Here is an 18,605-nt window from a genome sequence, read left to right as displayed (position 1 = left end):
GATAATGATATTCGACCAAGAAAGTAAGAAAAAATGTAATTCAATAATGAAAAATGATAAATATATAATGGAAAATTGATTTTTCGTAAAATGGAAATGCTCTTAACATAATTGGAAATAATATAATTTTATTACAAAAAGAGCTAAATGAATAAGTTTTTTATCCAAATCAATTATTTCTTGAATACGTATTAACTTAATTGATCGAAATTTTTCTTTAACAAGGTGGTACAAACAAAAATTGTATCAACATTAATAAAAAGGTAGTAATTTTGCATGTCATCTGTAAAATAAAATAGAATTGATAAAAAAAAAAAAAATTGATCATCGTCGATAAATTTTTCATTTTACTTACCTTTTCATTTTACTTACCTTCGTCACAAGAGTCAAGTCTATTTCAAGTCCCAACATTATAAATGTATTGTCTTTTTGCAGCACTTCTAAGGAAAATAACTCCAACTAAAATTATCAAATCGATGAATCCACCCATTAAAATCTATATAATGCAAATCAAATGATCTTACCTCCGCCATAATTTGATCGTCAAAGGTATGCACGAGAATTTTATGAATATTTGAGCCAATTTTTTTCATTTGGACTCTAATAATTTCAATGATTAAAAAAGAAGTAACAATATATACGGTATAGAAAATCGCAAATCCAAGAGCAGTGTCTATCTTTGTGAACTTGCCTACTTCTGTATTGTATAATATTAGATAAAAGTATAAGTTGAACGTAATATCGAAGAATAACATCAATAATATCATTTCATTTTTCAAACTGTATGAATGATTTAATAACTGAACCGCTTCTATCAATTCCGTATATTGTTTCTTAAGAATCCTCAATTCCATAAGCAAAATGGGATTTTTTTTCATATGATACTCTCTTCTGAGAAGATGAGGCTCATCGTTGATTAGAATGTTTTTAATCTTTATTAAAGAATTATTTATAAATTTGAAACAGGCATTTAATATGTACACATTGTTCACGTATAAAATGCTTATTATAAGAAGTCCAAAAAATGAATACCAACAAATACAAAGAAAAACTTGAAAATCATGTTTGATTATCATATACGGTATAAAAAATCCTAATGGGGCAAGGAATATTATATCTTTTATAAGGAGTGTTTTGATCAATTTGTTAAAAGTTTCTGCAGAGAATGCGTGAGAAACATCCTGAACACGTTGAATCGCCTGAATCGTTGATCGATTTGAGACATAACTACAAATGAATATTGCAGGACCAAATAACGCAATAGAATTACGATGCAACCTTTTAGATATCCCGTCATCTGTTATGATATAAAAATTAATTTCATATAAGGAGATAATTGCGAAAAATAAATAAATAATAATTATGATTGTAGAGAAAACGGAGTATAATTTCGAGTACATAAATTTCGACGATTCGAGTTTGTAAGGTAAAAAACCCATGAAACGATTAATGAATGCAATATAGTAGATTAATGATGCATAATTTCCAAAGCGTAGAGGCGATGATTGTTTTTTACAATTTTTAACTCGTTTTCTATTACATTTTGTTAATCGATGAATCATTTGAAGAGCTTTATTAAATTAAAACAATATCACAAATTTTAAATAATTTTCCACGAAATTTCACTTTAAAAAAAACAAAACTTTACTTTTTATTGAACGAAAATTACATTCTCTTTCGAGATCGTATTGTACACTAAAAGATATTTCGCATTGTGAGAAAGTTATGAATGTCGTAGTTTATTATATGCAATAAGAAAACTTAATCATTTTTATGCGAATCTAATTCGAACATCTAAAATCGAAAGAAAGTAAAATCCATTAGCAAAAAGAGTTTCGTAACATAAAAAAAAATGTAGAAAATGCAATAATAACAACATTATCTTAATTAAATCGATGAAATTTACCCATTTCTCTTCTCTAGAAATTTACATTTGAATAACAAATTTAAAAACTTCTCAAATTTTATCTATTGCAATATTTTTTATTTTTATAATTTTTTAATTTTATAAATTTATTAAAATTACTATCTCTATTGTTATTCCAGTCTTTATATTCATTATAAAATTTCAATTATTAAATATATACAATTACTGATAAATTGATTTATAATAATATTTTTATCATTTGTGAAAAATATAATAAGAGTAAAAAAATTCGTTTAAATTGCACGTTATCGTTATTTTCTCAATTAAGAACGTATCTCTTGACGTCATTGCTCTATATGTACGTCGTTTATTTTATCAACTTCCTGTGCTTACTGCTGTTACTAGATATAATGTTTTTTATCAACATATCATAGTTTGTTATAAAAGTTTTTTTTTATTCCAGAAAAAATAATATGATTTATTCAAAAAATTCGAATATTAATTAAATATTATTGATATAAATTAATAATAAAAAAAGAACTATATATTTTAATTATTAAATAATAAATTTAATAAAATTAGTTATAACATAGTTAAAATAATTATATATATATTTGTGTATATATATATATATATATATATATATATATATATATATATATATAATTATTTTAACTATGTTATAACTAATTTTATATATATATATATATATATATATATATATATATATATATATATATATATATATATATATATATATATATATATATATATATACACAATGATTATAATATAATTACAACATGATAATAAATTTTATAATTCTTATATTCATTATAATCGTATAAGATTTTTACATAATATATTAATCATTATAAATTTAAACAAAAAATATACATATTTTTTTAATATTTTAAATAAATAAATTTTTATATATAATTTACTTATTTTTAAATAATTAGAATAGTTTTAAATAATTAACATAGTCTTTAAAGTAGCCACACTATATAAACATATACTATATTTCTTGAAACAGAGTGCATTTGTTTTGAATAGGTTATGTGAATGTTATTCATCCATGTAAAATGGATCATATAATCTAAAGTACAAATAAATAAATTAGTAAAATTTTTCATTTTAATTTTATTTATATTTAGTAATTATATTATTTCAATATTATGATATTATTAAAAAAACATTTGATGATGATTACTTAAATAATTGTTTCTCATCAATGAATTAATTTAACTTATTTAAAGTGGCATTATGGATAGTATGAATAAAGGTATAATTACCTATATTTATTTAGAAAATTTTGTGTAAGTATCAATTAATTTTTTTTAGCTTTTAATTCTAATAAGAAAGATAAATATAAAAAACTTCTTATATTTTTACAGAACTTATAATAAAGTTTGTATAAAACCTGGGAGAAATTTGAATGTTATTATTGGTCCTAATGGTACTGGTAAATCAACAATTGTTTGTGCCATTGTACTTGGGTTAGGAGGTAAACCTAGTACCATTGGTCGTGCCATTCATGTAGCTGATTATGTAAAAAGAGGGTGTGAAGAAGCAAAAATTGAAATTCACCTCAAAAATGGCAAAAAGAGTGATGTTGTCATTCAAAGAATATTTAATATAAATGGGAAATCTTTATGGTTCCTTGATGAAAGACCATCAAATATTAAAGAAATACAAGAATTAATAAAAACTTTTAACATTCAAGTACTTAAAGAAAATTTTTATTTAAATTAATCTTATCATTATTTCTAATTTATTTTGAATTTCAGGTGGATAATCTCTGCCAATTTCTTCCACAAGATAAAGTACAAGACTTTTCAAAAATGAATGCACAAGAATTATTAGAAAATACAGAAAGATCAGTTGGTGATCCCATAATATTAGAACATCACAAAAACTTGATACAATATAGGATAGATCATAAAGATTTAGAAAAAGAGATTGAAAGCAAAAAGAAAATATTAGAAACAAAATCTCAAATATATGAAGGTTTAAAAGAAAATGTTAGTAGTATAAAAGAAAAGAAATTAATAAAGAAGAAAATTATTAGCTTAAAACAGAAAAAAGCATGGATATTATATGATCAAAAACGTAGAGAATTGCTCAAGGTAAAAATAAAAAATTATAAAAGGAATAGTTATGATTATAATCTTCTTATAATTTTCTTAATTAATTACTATATATTTTGTTAATTATTACAGTTGAGAAAAAAAAAGGAAACTGCAGTATCTGTAGTAACATCATTAGAAGAAGACATAAAACCTATTAATGATGCAATAGAAAAAATAAAATCAGAAATTGGACAATTACAAAATTCTGTTTCAGATCATGTAAAATCATATTTTGAGTTGTAAGATAATAATTAATTATATAATCTAATGATAATTTGTTTTTACAATTTTAGAGTAATAAAATTAAGATCAAAAATACAAAATTAAAAAAAATGATGGATGATATTCTAGATTGTGAAAATAATATTAAAGATTATGAAAATACATGCAAGCATAAAATTCAAATGGAAGAAGCTCGAGATCACGATATTGATATTGCACAACAACAGAAAAACAAACTTGATAACGATTTATTACTAATGTTAAAAGATATTGGATCTGGTTTGTTTTATTTTAATTGTATTTGTATCTAAATCAATATATTATGACACTTTTAGAATATGTTATGTTTTACAGAAGAAAATTTAATGAAAAAACGACAAGAAATATTATCCAATGTAGAAAACAAGAGAAATATAATTAACATGTTAACAAATAAAAATTCAGGATTAAAACAAGAAGAAGAACGTTTAAGTCTTGAAATTAGAGGTGATTTATTTGTACTACTTTGTTTTCATGTGTATTTTATTATTATTTCAATAATAAAATAAAATTTTCAGCTCAAGAAACAGAGTTACAACTTCTTAACATTGAAACAAAACGTTTAGAATTATTAAGGGAAAGAAGTATTGATACATATAAAGCAGTACAATGGTTGAGAGAAAATCAAAATAAATTTTCTAGTACAATACACGAACCGATATTGCTTAATATAAATGTAAAAGATGCTTCATATGCAAAATATTTGGAAAATGTTATTCCATTTAGGGATTTGATAGCATTTGTCTGTGAAAATAAACGAGATATGAATATGTTATTGCATTATTTAAGAGACGAGCAAAAATTACAAGTAAATGTTGTACATTCTGATCCTATGAGAAATGTTTCTATGAATCCGGCAGTTCCGTTACACCATATTGAACAATTTGGTTTTACCCATTATCTAGTATCATTAATTGAAGCTCCGAGTATTATAATGAAATATTTAGTAGCTATGTATAATCTAAACAACATACCTGTAGGAACAAATCAAGTTGATAATAACATTGATCATATACCTAATAATATACGTTACTATTTTAGTGGTAAGTAATATAAGATAAAAATAAGCATTGAGCAGATATTTTGCATAAATAATGATAAACGTTAGCAGATATCTTGCATAAATAAAATTAATAATATTTGATATTTTATTTTTTAGTAAACAATGTGTACATGGTAAATAGATCTAAATATACGGGAGAAAAATCTATTGGAATGCAACCAGTATCAAGTACAGGAATGTTATCTATTGTATTAGATAAATCAAGACTATTAAACGTTGAAGAAAAGTTTGTTAATAATTTTACATATAGATAGAATGTAAATTAAATGTATTGTTATTGAAATTTTTTTTTTTAGATTGAAAATATTAAAAGAAAGGAAAAGTAATGTATTTAATAAAATTAAACAAATTGACGAGCAAGTACATGAACAAAATAAGGAGTTAGATGAATATAGAATTAGCAGAAACAAATATCAACAGGATCTCCAACAAATACAAACTCTAAAATCTAGAATATCTATGATACAGAAAAAGATTGTAGATCTGCAAAATGAGCGAACCAGTATTGAGAAAATACAAGAATCTTCTGCTAATGAAATAAAGGTTCTATTAAATATTAAATAATTAATTTTTATGTTATGTTAAAAAAACATATAAATTTATATAAATTTTGTAGATAACTATGGATAAACAATTAAAAATTTATAAGGCATATAATACTGAATTAGAAGATTGTTTTAAATGCATTACAGCCAGTGAAGAAACTGAATTAGCATTAAAATTACATAATAAATCCTTAAGAGTAAAAATAAACGATTCTCAAGATTTGAGAGAAAAACTTAAAGCAGCTGAAGATAAAGTAAAACAATTTATCTCTGAACTGCATCCACTGAGAAAAGAAGTTGAGAGAATATATAATGAAGCATTAGAAACTACCGATGGTATTAGCCCTCAAGATGATGCATTTGCAGCTATAAATAAAGTATTTAATAAATTACCGCCAACTATAGAAGAGATTAATAATGAATTGAACATTGCGCAAGCAAAAGTATTCTGTATGGGAAATAATATAGATGGTGAAAATGTGAGTTTCGAAAAATTTCATATAAATATAAATTTGCGAAAAAAATAATTAATAATTAATATCATTATTAACTATTTTAAATTCAGGTATTACATGAATATGAACAAGTAGAGCAAGATATACATCAATTAAAAGATATTATTCAAAGAAAAACACATGAATTAGAAACAATTACACAAAGCATAGAAACATTACGAAAAGAATGGTTAACACCTTTGTCACAAACCATTGAAAAAATTAATTCTAATTTTAGTATGTATTTCTCAGCAATGGGTTGTGCTGGTGAAGTTATTTTGGCGCAACCAGAGAACAATGTGAGTTATCTTGAAATAAAATTAAATATGGAAAATATTATATTTATTATTTAAAAACTTATAAAAATTTTAAAAAATTTAATACTTAGATGGAGTTTGACCAATATGGTCTAAAAATTAAAGTAAAATTTAGAGATACTGATCAATTGCAAGAATTAACGCGACATCATCAAAGTGGTGGAGAAAGAGCTGTGACTACTGCTATTTATATGATTTCACTTCAGGAATTATCAAGAGTGCCTTTCCGTTGTGTGGATGAAATTAATCAGGTATTATAATGAAATTTATATAATTATCATTTTTTTTTTATATTTAATTTTATTATAGGGTATGGATGCAGTAAATGAAAGAAGAGTATTTAATTTGCTTGTAAAAATGACTGGAAGACCAAATAGTTCTCAATATTTTTTACTTACGCCAAAGGTATTCTATTAATTATTTATTATCTAAATATAAGAATATCTGATTAATAATTCTGTTCTATTTCTACTTAGTTGTTACCTGATTTACAATATTCAGAGACAGTTACAGTACATTGTGTATTTAATGGGCCATTTATGATTAATCATACAGAATTTGATACAAAACAATATTGCAGTTTCATTACTAAGACAATGGAAAAGGAAATTGAGAATAATGATTAACTATTAAGATATTTTGTTATACTGATATTGTATTATACAATATCAGAATACTTATAATATACTTATGATATGATATAGATATATTTATATAAGAAGTATAGTTTATATTATTGTTATTTTTATTTTTATGTATTTTTCTACTTCTATATTTGAAATGCAAGTAATCTTAAATGAAAAAATATATTTTTTTTTCTCAATACCTTATTGCAGATTCACAGTATTCATTTCTTCCCCTTCTTTTTTTTCTTCTTTTGAGCTTCAGGCCAAGGGAAACCTCTACACTTTATTACATCCATAATATTATGACAAGTATAATAAGCATTTTCCATGACTTCTTCATTGAAAATATCCATGGTGAATTTTGTTCTTCCTCCACTCTTTCTTGATCTCTTTGCTTCTTTATTTTTTCCATTGTTATTTTTGTCATTTTTATTATTTTTCATTTTTTTTAAATTTTTGTTGTAATTTTTGGCCATTTTCTTTTTATTCTTTCCTCGCATTTTTTATATGTTCCCAAAATAAAGAATTCAATAATAGAAAAAAAAATATTAAACTTTTATATCATCACGTCTATATGGAAATCGTTACTAAGTACATAGTTATTTCAATAATGGTTTCCAAGGAACGTATATGTACACTGGTTATATTAATGATTTTAACTTTCTTGCAATTATGTATCTTAAAATATCAAGAAAAAAGAGCATGTTTAATAATATAATTTCATTCAAATCTAATTAATGTTTGAATATTCTTTTTTCACTTATAGAACATTCATTTCAAAGTATCACATATTTTATCACATTCGTTAATTCAATTTCCTCAGAAAGAATATTTTATATATATTTATATATATATTATAACAATATTCTTATCTATATAACACTCTTGAATTTAATTATTTTTTATTGTGATGCACGAAAACGAAAAAAATAACTATATGAACAACATATATGATGCGATTTTTAAAACTGCACGATAATCGTATTTTTAAATATCGAGTCATGAAATAGATATCGTTTCCACATCGATTAATTATCGAAGTATCGATACAATAAATAGATCGAAGTGAACGACCTTGACCTTATCTCAGTAATGTTTTATATTTTTAAATTTTTAAAGATTTCAAATAAAATAATGAGTTAGTAACACAGTTAGTGGCATATTTCTTAATTTCTTTCCTAAAGTATTCGTAATCTTAAAAAATATATTTGATTTTTAAATGAGGATAAAATTATTTTAAGAGAAAGAGATATATGAATATTTTTACATATATATGAAATTTTTATACATATAAATTGCATTTATTATAACAATGTAAAAAATATTAAAATTTAATTGTTACAATTATGAAAACATTCGTTCAATATTATTTCATTTTGTGCTGTGAAATATTTTAAAGTAGAAATTACAAAATAAGGTAACTTCAATGATAATATTTAATCATTATAAGATTTATTATGTTAATTAATATATCTAATTTAGATATATATAGTATAAATTTTATTAATGAATAAAACAAAAATAATCAATTTATAGAAAAATTATAATAATGAATATAAATTGATGATTAATGAATAAATTTTTTCATCATTAAATATATCATGTTAAATGTCATTAAATATATTAATCTTAATTTTGAAGTATTTTTGTAAAACTAATATAATGTTCCATTATATATATAATAAATTCTTATGGAAATTTATTCAAGTATTAATTTCAGGGAGAACTTTAAAGTTAATCTTGGAATTGTATTTTTAATATAGCTAAAGAAATTACTATGCATTTATGGTTAACTCATACTGTAGAAATAACAGAAGAAATGGAGGAAAGAAAAGTAGTCCGATAATGCTAGCGGAATAGCAAAATAGTCTCATGAACTAAAATTCATGGCATTAGAAATACAGCTTTCTAACTATTTATATTTAAGACAGCATCATCTGAAAATTTTAGCTCTGTTATCTGCCTGATTTGGTTTAACATAGCCTGTCTATATATGAATTGAAGTTTCAATTGATACGGACAGATGGAGGTTCGCAAACTTAACTATTGATAGGCACGCGCAAATCGACCGTCAAGAAGTGCCGGTAAAACAAACGCGAAATAGTCGGATACAATCCTTAATGCGAGTATCACGTTGTTGAGTATCGTCAACGCAACAGCAGTCGTTCCTTCATAACCCTCCAGCATATATTGCTGAGTGTGGAACAATCAGTTCAAACGTTCCTTTTCATACGTCAATACCTGTACGATAACAGGAAGAATAATTTTTGTGGCGTAACAAAGCAAAAGAATAACATGTCCACGGCATTGTTGGCCGTGTTTGCCGTAATTCTATGTATCCTGTTTAGGATATTAAACGTAAACAGTGCACCGCAAAAACCATTGGTCATCTGTCAAGATCAATCATTCCTTACGACAATCCTTAAAATTGCACCTGTTATCACAGAACCGTAAGTTTTCTAACAATTTTTCATTTGATAAATTATATCACGTATTTTGCATGCAAAATTCCAAATCTTTCGCTCTATGGTGTCCATAGAGAGAAAGTGAGGTTAGATCAGTTCTAAATATGCCGGACATTTTTCTTAACGTCCTTAAGAACCACATGTGGAAAATTTTCTAAGATGATAAATTTATTTTTAATTTAGATTTATATCTCATAAATCGATAATGAAATATCTTGAAAATGATTTAACGTTCGATAAGATCGAAAATTCGCGAAGATTACCAGACACAATTGGGAGATAAAATTTTATTTTGGTTATTATAGCAAGGGTGTGATCTAGTTTTCACTAATAGACAATGAATTTATCAATCTTTTTAATTATAAAATATGCGTTATAAAAAATATAATATTATCTCGTAATAATTATTGAAAGTAACTGTCAATAAACTTTATTATTACTATTTATATATTATATGTATATATTTATATAATGTACCTAAATAATAAATATAATTGCTCTAGTACATATTGATAATAATTTTTACTCATTAAAAAATCAAATGATTAAATGATTAATCAATAAAAATAGTATATTAAATTATAAATAATAATATATGTTTTTAAAAAATCATAATTAATTATAATAATATTACTTTTAAATTTCTAAACAATTAGCAAAAGGTATTTAAATAATTATATGCAAATACAAAAAAAAATACTTTATGTTAATTATTCTTTAAAAGCCTACTTTAATTAATCAGTTTTTCAAAATAAAATGAATAATATTATTAATATTATTCATTAGACCATATATCTCATACTATATCTACAATTATCTACAATTTCGTATTTATATGATTTTATCTTCAATGAATATAATTGCATTTTTAAATGCAAATTATTAAAAGTAATAAGGAGTATAAAAGAAATGAAACTGACAGAATGGAAATAATATAGTCTATATAACAATATAGAATACATAACTGTTAGCATTGTTCTTCCATTTTGAATATTGCATAATGATTTGTTCTGATCTTGGCTATGACCTCACTAAGCAACTTTAGAAACTTCAATATGCATTCATCACATTTATCAAAAGATTATGACTATATTATAAACTTATCACAAGATGATTCATGTTCATTTTTTATATTAATATAAATATGTTTTATATTAATATAAATATGAAATGAAGAACTGATTATTTGTATAATGTTTAAATATAAATTCATTATAAAAATAATTTTTTTTTCTTTTTTTTTAATAGATAAATTAACAAAACGGACAAGAATAAATGAAATAAAATTTGATAAATTATTATTATAAATTTTTTTACAAGTATGATTAAATTATATTTTTTTTTTTCGTATTTTATTTTAAGTTATTTCTATAAAAGAATGGGTAAAAATATTTATTGAAAAAACATTTCATAAATTTTTCTTAAAAAAATTATTTATAATAAAATAAAAAAATAAATAAGGATAAATAATTTAAAAAATTTACTTCAAAGGATTGAAAAATAAAAATTACATTCATATATTTTGTTTTTATTGAAATCGTAATTCTATATTAAAAGATTTATTTTTTCACATCCTATGAAAAATTTAAATAAATGATTATGAGCATGCAACTTAAAATGTCATGAAATTAATCATGACTTCATTAATTCTTAGAAAGTTTTAAAAAAAAGTATTTTGTATATCAATATGCATTTATAAATATTTATTAGATTTAACGATTTAATTTGTAACGTTTAAATACATAATTAATTAGAATTAAAATAATATATAATGTGAAAATAAATAGTTCATATAATTTGATAATTCTAATATTAATTCTAATTTCTAATTTTCTACTAAAGATTTCATGTATTTTAAAATCTTCATTTTAAAATACAGTTTATTTTGTTGATTAAATATAAATATTTTTTGTACTTTAAATGCCAGATAAATCAATATTAACTCATACATAACAACTATTCATCAAAGCATTTCCATAGGAAGATTTTCTGTATTTTATCGAGTGATCGCGTTTCCTAGTAATTTTTGCTTTCGCTTTTACTTCCGTAATATGAAATCCTTTTTCGTAATGGCATACCATAGAATCATCTTCGAAAGCAATATTCACATCGCGATAATCGAAAGTCCTACTGATATGATAGAACTTTAATTAAATGGATTATTTTCCGGTTGAAAGGAAATACTTAATTTTACTGCAAATTGAATCATACATACTGACTCACAATTTATTTCTCCTTATCGATCGTTATTATGTTAAAGTTTTCTTTTATAAAAGAAAAGTTTTAAAGTTTCTTAACGTAATACATTGAACATGGAAAAACTAATTTGTTGACCTTAGATCGATTACTGACCATGACTTCGAGTAAGCGCACAAGAAACATATGTAAATTCGCGGATATAGAAAGAATGATAAGAAATATGCACTTTCTTTTCATTAAAAATTATGTATTTAATTAAAAATTAATAATCCAATATTATTAATTATATTTATGCATGTTATTAAGATTTTTCTTATTATTATCAAAGTTTATTTGATATTACATGTAAAGAAATTTCTAGGAAAGAAATTATTTTGGGAGCAACTCATTAAATCGTATGTAATTCTCTTTATTTAATCGTGAGAAATATTTCTCTATTAAACGAATGCAAATTGATACTTCACGATCGAAGCGAAAAGAATTGTACCTCGTTCGTCGATCAATCGTTACACAATAAATTTCACTTGCTGCGTGATATTATGAATTTTTTTTAACATACAAAATTTCATTAATTTAATCACAGAGAATAATTTTTTATTTTATTTTCAATTATCAATGTTTCAAGATTATCTCGCTTGTAAGAATTATTTTTAAGTATCTCACATGATATTAAATGATACGTGTTATTAATTGAATGCTATACTTAAATTTATACTATATAATCATATAGAAATAGAAAAAATACAATATGATAAAATTTTATAACTTACATCGAAAAATTTTTTCATATAAATTTTAATTACTAAGAGATTCTATATACGTAATCCAATAGGAATGTATAACTTATTGAATATTTTTTTGTGATCAGACCATGATGAGTAAAAAGGTGTCGTTCTTCGAAGATTTTATAGCATATTGACATAGCTAGAAATTATAATAAAATTTTACTTCTCGGCCTACTTTGACTGAAAAAGAAACTGGTAATCTTTCTGTTACCGACTTCGTTTGTATAATCTTGTACAGTTTATTTAATAACTAATAATATGTTAAATGTTGAAAACTATAAAAGATATATAAACATTTTTGGTTCAAGCCATACAAAGAAGTATTTTCTATAGAAATAATTCAACGATTTTATTTGTCGTCCCACTTAGGGGGCAAATTACATTTTCCACAAGTACTGTTTAAAGTACCAATGATTTTTACGGCTTCGTATATGCTCCACTGATCTACTATTCTTTATACATTGCAAGAAGAAAGAAGGTTTAATAATTCGCTACTACATTTAACTTCACTTTTCTTCTGGGCAAAAATTGCATAGAACTAACAAGAAAGAAGAAACTTTCACAACGTTGAACGGTTGTTCCCATATTTTAAAATAAATTAAGCATAATATGTATTGTATAATGTTTAGAACTAGATCAACGAATCCAAAAAGAAATTGCAGGTTAAGGAAGAAATGTAAGTGTTGAAAAGAAATTTATGGTTGTTAGCTGTGTGTATGGCCATTCTTAAAATAATGATCGTTTTCAAACCTGACCTGTTTTTTCATTTTTTATATGGAGTTATAATTTTCTTCATTTTTATTTTCTTTTTTTTCTTTTTTTTTTTTATAACTACAAGCATAATTCTTTATACATTCTAAAATATGCTAATTCATGATATCATTAAAAAACGTAATCATAAAATTATTCAACAATGTTAAACAATGTTTAAAAAAATAACACATTTTTCTTTTATGATTTTGCTAAGATCTTTGAAATGCAAATTATTCATTTATTTATAATTATATTTTTGTATTTCAGATATAAACCAACAAGATTATGGGGTTTCAGCGGCCATGTACAAACCATTGTTCATAGTATTATTGGGCGCGTACGTTGCCCTTGGCCGATTGGAGAACGAGTATATATTGGACTTGCGGATGAAACTACACTCACCTACGATCTTTATCAACCATTGAGCAATGATTATGAAGGTTTGTTTCATAGTTTAGTTTATGAGATTTTTTTGAAAATAATATATAAATAATGTCTAAAAAAGTATTATTAAGTAATTTCTTATTTATCTGATCATATTAAAAATAGATTTTGAAAAATAAGCTAACATACTAGAATAGTAAAGCAAGAATCTCTCACTTATGTTAATTCTTAAATGATATGAGTATAAATTAAATTAAACGAATATAAAAATTATAATGGTTTCGAATTCGAATTCAACTATTACACATGTCGCTTAAAATTCAATAAAGATTAAAGATTGAACATTCTAAGTTTAAAGCGAATAACATAGTTCACGAATCAATACAATGCTTTGAAGTAACAGTATAAATCATTTTGTGACTCTATCAAACTAAGATTAAGAAAATTGAAAAGTACAGTATATGCAATATTATAATATAAATAAAATTGTTCTGACATATTGTTCTAAATTTAGATAGGATTAGATATTCTGAAAGAATATCATAACTAATAGATTCGCAATTTAATTGAAGTTATTGCTTTATTTGTTATATAATTTTAAGATTAATAGTAATTATAAAAATAATAAAATAATTGTAATGAAGTAATAAAATTGTAAAATAAAAAGGCAAAAAATAAAAAAAATAGATAAAATATATCGTATATATAAAAATGTAGATAAAATATCGTATTCGATAAAAACAATGGTAATGAATATTTATGGTAATTTAAATGTTTGTAAATTAAATGTAAAATGAATATTAATTAAAAATAATATAATAAATAATGAATGAATTTTATGTGATAATTTTTAATATACCTATAAATTTGATATAATTTTTTACATTTTATTTTATTATAGATGATATAACAATTGCCATTTGCCCTGGGATCTGCAATAGTTCCGAAAGTGTTTATATCAGAACTTTCGTGCATTTTGCACAGTGCCATGGATATCGATGTGCAGTACTTAATCATGTTGGAGTTCTTTCTAGTGTAAAAGTCACCGCTCCAAGAATTTTTACTTATGGTACGTAAAAAGAAAATTATTATGCAATTATCACATAAAAATATTAATTATACTGTTACAGATTATTATATGATCAGTATATCTTCGTTGATTAATCGTTAACTTTTTCCACAACTTAAGTCTTCCATATTATTTTTATTTAATGTTAGATAATATTATTACATAAGAAATATAAATAATCTCTAATATATGTTTAATTTCTATTTTTATTTCTATTTTTTGTATCTCTTCCTCTTTGAGATTATAAATTAAAACGTTTGATAAATCAAATAATGAAAATATTATAAAATGAAAATAATTTACAAGATTTTTATATAATATTATTTCGATTTTACAACAAATTTGTATATTTTTCTTTTATTTTTATTTTATATATTTTAGAAAGTATATTTCGAGTTTAACTTTTTTAAAAATTTTGAAAATATATTCATTTATTCATAATATTCATAATAGAAGCCTTAAACATTATTAATTATTGTATTATTAGTTATTAACTAGTATATGGGTCATGAAAGTTTTAAGGATCTTGTATGTAGTTTAAATAATCAATATGATATTATAATTGAATTTGCAATTGATTTTTAGCTTGATTTACATATTACAGGACACACTGATGATTATCATATGATGCTACAGAGTTTGATAGAGAAGCATCCAAATACAAGAATAATTTGTATTGGCTTTAGCTTGGGTGGTAATCTTGTGACTAAGTACTTAGGAGAACGAGGATCAAATAAATTATCCAATATAATTGGCGGCATATCTATTTGTCAAGGATATAATGCTATCGAGTAAGTGTAAATTTTTATGTATAATATGTATATTGTATTATATATAATAAATATAAATTTTTTACAAGTAATAATTATTATAAAATGTCTTTTCTATGTGTAGAGGTACAAAGTTCCTACTTAATTGGCAAAACTTTCGACGTTTCTATCTGTATATAATGACTGAATCGGTAAAGAATATTATACTTAAACATAAAAATATATTACTATCTGAAGAAATTAAACAAAGATGTAATTTAAACGAATGGGATATTATTTCTGCTGCAACTTTACCAGAACTTGATGAAGCTTATACTAGAAAAGTAAAATATTTCTTAATATATCATAAATTTTATAATATATTATAAATTATATATAATAACAATGTTAATTCTGAATATTTATTATTGCAGGTCCATAACTTTAGATCTGTAAAAGAAATGTATAAATGGAGTAGTTCTTTGTTCTATTTGGATAATATTGCGACACCTATGGTATTTATTAATGCGTTAGATGATCCTATTGTACCTGATAAATTATTGGAACCTATTAAGGAATATGCCAGTAAGTAATTATAGTCATTATGTATATACTTATAATATACTAGAATTTAATATACATTTCTTTATAATTTTTTAGAAAATCATTCAAATACATTATATGTAGAACTGGCTCATGGCGGACATTTGGGATTTTATGAAGGTGGTCTTTTATATCCAAACCCCATAACATGGCTGGACCGTACATTAGTATCTCTCATAGGGTCTCTCACATTAGCACACGCAGATAAATCACTGAAAGCTTCTTAACGTAATTTCATAATAATCGCTATCATCATTATCTTGTGAATAATGCATTTTTGGCCGTCAATCGGCATCATTTATAATCTTGTTTAAAGATTTTATATTCGAACTTGATTCGAGCCTTAAGGAATTATAATAACTGAATATTAAATATAAAAAATCTGATGTATTTCAAGATTTTTTGAATCGCTACAATTGCAAATTCAAACGAGCGATTGAGTTTAAATGGTATATTATATTTCTTAAGACTGTTTTAAAAATACTTTTTGATTGGAAGGAATTATTAACAAAATTTTTAAAACGATAGCACAACATTTTGATGAGGATTTATATTTTTTCGATGTCCTGGTCATTGACGCTTCATACTCAGGGATCTTTGATAAGGTGGTTTGATGAAAAGATATTATCAAAAAATCGTATGCTAATGATAGTTGATTATAGAATCACGTTAGAAAGATAAAAGTTCGATTAATGCAAAATAGAAATCTCCCTTATACTTTAATTTAAATTCTTAAAAGTTGTAAAAACTGACGAATTTTTTTTTTCCCTTTTTTTTTTTTATTTTCTTGTAGAGCTTAAAACTAAAAATTTTATCAAAGATACTGAGCGCGATATTTATAAAATATGCATAATAAAGATAACTCTGACTTCTTATTAATAGAACTTTCAATTAATAAAATGTAGAATGTTTCATATAATTTATACATCTGAAGTATTTTCATTAATATTAACGATAGAAAGAAATGCTTTACTTTTAAGAATTAAAACTTGTTTGAAACATTTTTTTATATCGTTAATAGCAACATAAATATGGAAGATAAGTAATTTGAATGAAATGTTCTATATATTACAATTAAAAATATTATAAGTGCGTGGGACAGAATGAATATAATAATTAAATAATGAATTGACATACGAAGGATTTAATGTAAGAATATAAAACTGCAAAAGATATTCGATTGGTCAAGAAAACTTATGTTTACATACATATCCGCTTTCAATGATGTGGGACAAATATTAATTTATTACTTATATACTTATAGATTATTAATAAACTTCATTAATAAGAATATTTATTTCAAAAAATATCTTTTCTATAATTATATTGTTTAGAAAATAGTTATTTAGTTATAAAATAAAATGTTCGTGATTTTTTTTTCAGAATTTATGCAATATATAGTTTCATGTTAATGAAGTTTATATAACTTCTATATTATATATTGCATTTAAAACCGATTTTTATTAAATATTAATATCTTTTTTGTGTTTTATTTTATTTTTGTTAACTGATTTATATTATATTAAGTCAAGTTATATCATAATTATATGATGATTTATAAATAATTATATTATATATATAGAAACGTATATAGAATTACTAACATTTTTGAAACATAAAACAAAAAATATTAATTTTATTTTTTAATATTTATGACGTAAAAATATTGGTCCAAATATAATATTCTTCATATTCTAAACGTATATGTTAAAAATAATAAAAATATTATAAATAATCATCGAAATATCGGGCTGGAACAATTTGACGTAATAATTTTTTACAAATATCATTTATAAACATTTTTATAAAATAAACAATAAGACAATAATGTTACTGATGCACACACGTTTGTGCATTGAAGTATTAGGTACGATTACTTAAATAGTTTAATTAAAATTTTAAATCTTAAGTTATTTATTTCTAGATAGAAATTCATCGTGGGTGCAACAGATAGTTATTAGATTTCTAATAATGATTATTTTATTATCATCGATATATTTTGGAAGTATATATTATCATTGTACATATTAGTACCAATGAAATTATAAAAATAATGAAAATTTATATATGTAGTTAAACGGATATTTATAACATATGATATAACAAGCTAATGGGATTAAACAGATTGTCGGAAATAATTGCAAAATTGATTAATATGCGTGTACATTTTGCAAAATTTCGACAATGTTATTGATAATATTTTATTTGCAATACCATCGTTATTTTGACAAATGCTTATTTACGTAATACATATTATTGTCATATTATTGAAGAAACAAATCGATCCTTATAG

At 23.1% G+C, this 18,605-nt stretch overlaps 4 protein-coding genes across 6 annotated transcripts; 2 read left to right on the top strand and 2 right to left on the bottom strand.

Annotated features, from left to right (window-relative positions):
- Positions 1 to 108: 108 nt before the first annotated feature.
- Positions 109 to 1,688, bottom strand: LOC105735708 (uncharacterized). The gene is made up of 3 exons (XM_031917088.2): positions 525 to 1,688; positions 373 to 459; positions 109 to 283 (listed from the first exon to the last, which is right to left on the bottom strand). Exons 1-3 carry the CDS (start codon positions 1,560 to 1,562, stop codon positions 218 to 220), a joined length of 1,191 nt encoding a protein of 396 aa, XP_031772948.2. The 5' UTR covers positions 1,563 to 1,688; the 3' UTR covers positions 109 to 217.
- LOC147656562 (small lysine-rich protein 1) lies at positions 403 to 7,890 on the bottom strand. Of its 2 annotated transcripts, none has more exons than XM_086914460.1 (2): positions 7,506 to 7,890; positions 403 to 459 (listed from the first exon to the last, which is right to left on the bottom strand). In XM_086914460.1, the coding sequence occupies exon 1, from the start codon at positions 7,803 to 7,805 to the stop codon at positions 7,527 to 7,529; it is 279 nt and encodes a 92-aa protein (XP_086770586.1). In that variant the 5' UTR covers positions 7,806 to 7,890; the 3' UTR covers positions 403 to 459; positions 7,506 to 7,526. The 2 variants fall into 2 exon arrangements, with proteins under 2 accessions (XP_086770586.1, XP_086770585.1); XM_086914459.1 differs by lacking the exon at positions 403 to 459 and adding an exon at positions 2,865 to 2,966.
- SMC5 (structural maintenance of chromosomes 5) lies at positions 2,888 to 7,504 on the top strand. 2 transcript variants are annotated; one of them, XM_086914458.1, is made up of 14 exons: positions 2,888 to 3,186; positions 3,265 to 3,592; positions 3,658 to 3,996; positions 4,090 to 4,218; positions 4,293 to 4,500; positions 4,579 to 4,707; positions 4,779 to 5,303; positions 5,420 to 5,549; positions 5,620 to 5,866; positions 5,940 to 6,347; positions 6,434 to 6,661; positions 6,751 to 6,930; positions 6,989 to 7,084; positions 7,156 to 7,504. In XM_086914458.1, the coding sequence occupies exons 1-14, from the start codon at positions 3,134 to 3,136 to the stop codon at positions 7,303 to 7,305; spliced, it is 3,150 nt and encodes a 1,049-aa protein (XP_086770584.1). In that variant the 5' UTR covers positions 2,888 to 3,133; the 3' UTR covers positions 7,306 to 7,504. The 2 variants fall into 2 exon arrangements, with proteins under 2 accessions (XP_086770584.1, XP_003694551.1); XM_003694503.3 differs by having other exon boundaries at positions 4,576 to 4,707.
- Positions 7,891 to 9,164: 1,274 nt separating the features above from the next.
- On the top strand, positions 9,165 to 17,901 carry Hydr2 (abhydrolase domain-containing protein 2). The gene is made up of 7 exons (XM_012487718.3): positions 9,165 to 9,755; positions 13,775 to 13,947; positions 14,793 to 14,960; positions 15,565 to 15,751; positions 15,855 to 16,053; positions 16,144 to 16,294; positions 16,370 to 17,901. Exons 1-7 carry the CDS (start codon positions 9,601 to 9,603, stop codon positions 16,537 to 16,539), a joined length of 1,203 nt encoding a protein of 400 aa, XP_012343172.1. The 5' UTR covers positions 9,165 to 9,600; the 3' UTR covers positions 16,540 to 17,901.
- The last annotated feature ends 704 nt before the right edge of the window (positions 17,902 to 18,605 follow it).

This window comes from Apis florea, unplaced genomic scaffold, assembly GCF_048593485.1.
Source record: "Apis florea isolate Af1SG1 unplaced genomic scaffold, ASM4859348v1 contig_3587_pilon, whole genome shotgun sequence".
Taxonomy (NCBI): domain Eukaryota; kingdom Metazoa; phylum Arthropoda; class Insecta; order Hymenoptera; family Apidae; genus Apis; species Apis florea.
Note: the sequence above shows the minus strand (reverse complement) of the source record. Positions and strands in the feature narration are given on the sequence as shown.

Excerpts from the sequence above, each read along its gene's own strand:
- LOC105735708 (XM_031917088.2), bottom strand. The coding sequence starts at position 1,562 with ATGATTCATCGATTAACAAAATGTAATAGAAAACGAGTTAAAAATTGT. Across the intron at positions 460-524 it reads ACGATCAAATTATGGCGGAG|TTGGAGTTATTTTCCTTAGA; the intron begins GTAAGATCATTT and ends TGATAATTTTAG. Across the intron at positions 284-372 it reads ACTTGACTCTTGTGACGAAG|ATGACATGCAAAATTACTAC; the intron begins GTAAGTAAAATG and ends TTTATTTTACAG.
- SMC5 (XM_003694503.3), top strand. The coding sequence starts at position 3,134 with ATGGATAGTATGAATAAAGGTATAATTACCTATATTTATTTAGAAAAT. Across the intron at positions 3,187-3,264 it reads ATTTATTTAGAAAATTTTGT|AACTTATAATAAAGTTTGTA; the intron begins GTAAGTATCAAT and ends ATATTTTTACAG. Across the intron at positions 5,304-5,419 it reads TATACGTTACTATTTTAGTG|TAAACAATGTGTACATGGTA; the intron begins GTAAGTAATATA and ends TTTATTTTTTAG.
- LOC147656562 (XM_086914460.1), bottom strand. The coding sequence starts at position 7,805 with ATGCGAGGAAAGAATAAAAAGAAAATGGCCAAAAATTACAACAAAAAT.
- Hydr2 (XM_012487718.3), top strand. The coding sequence starts at position 9,601 with ATGTCCACGGCATTGTTGGCCGTGTTTGCCGTAATTCTATGTATCCTG. Across the intron at positions 14,961-15,564 it reads TCCAAGAATTTTTACTTATG|GACACACTGATGATTATCAT; the intron begins GTACGTAAAAAG and ends TACATATTACAG. Across the intron at positions 15,752-15,854 it reads CAAGGATATAATGCTATCGA|AGGTACAAAGTTCCTACTTA; the intron begins GTAAGTGTAAAT and ends TTCTATGTGTAG.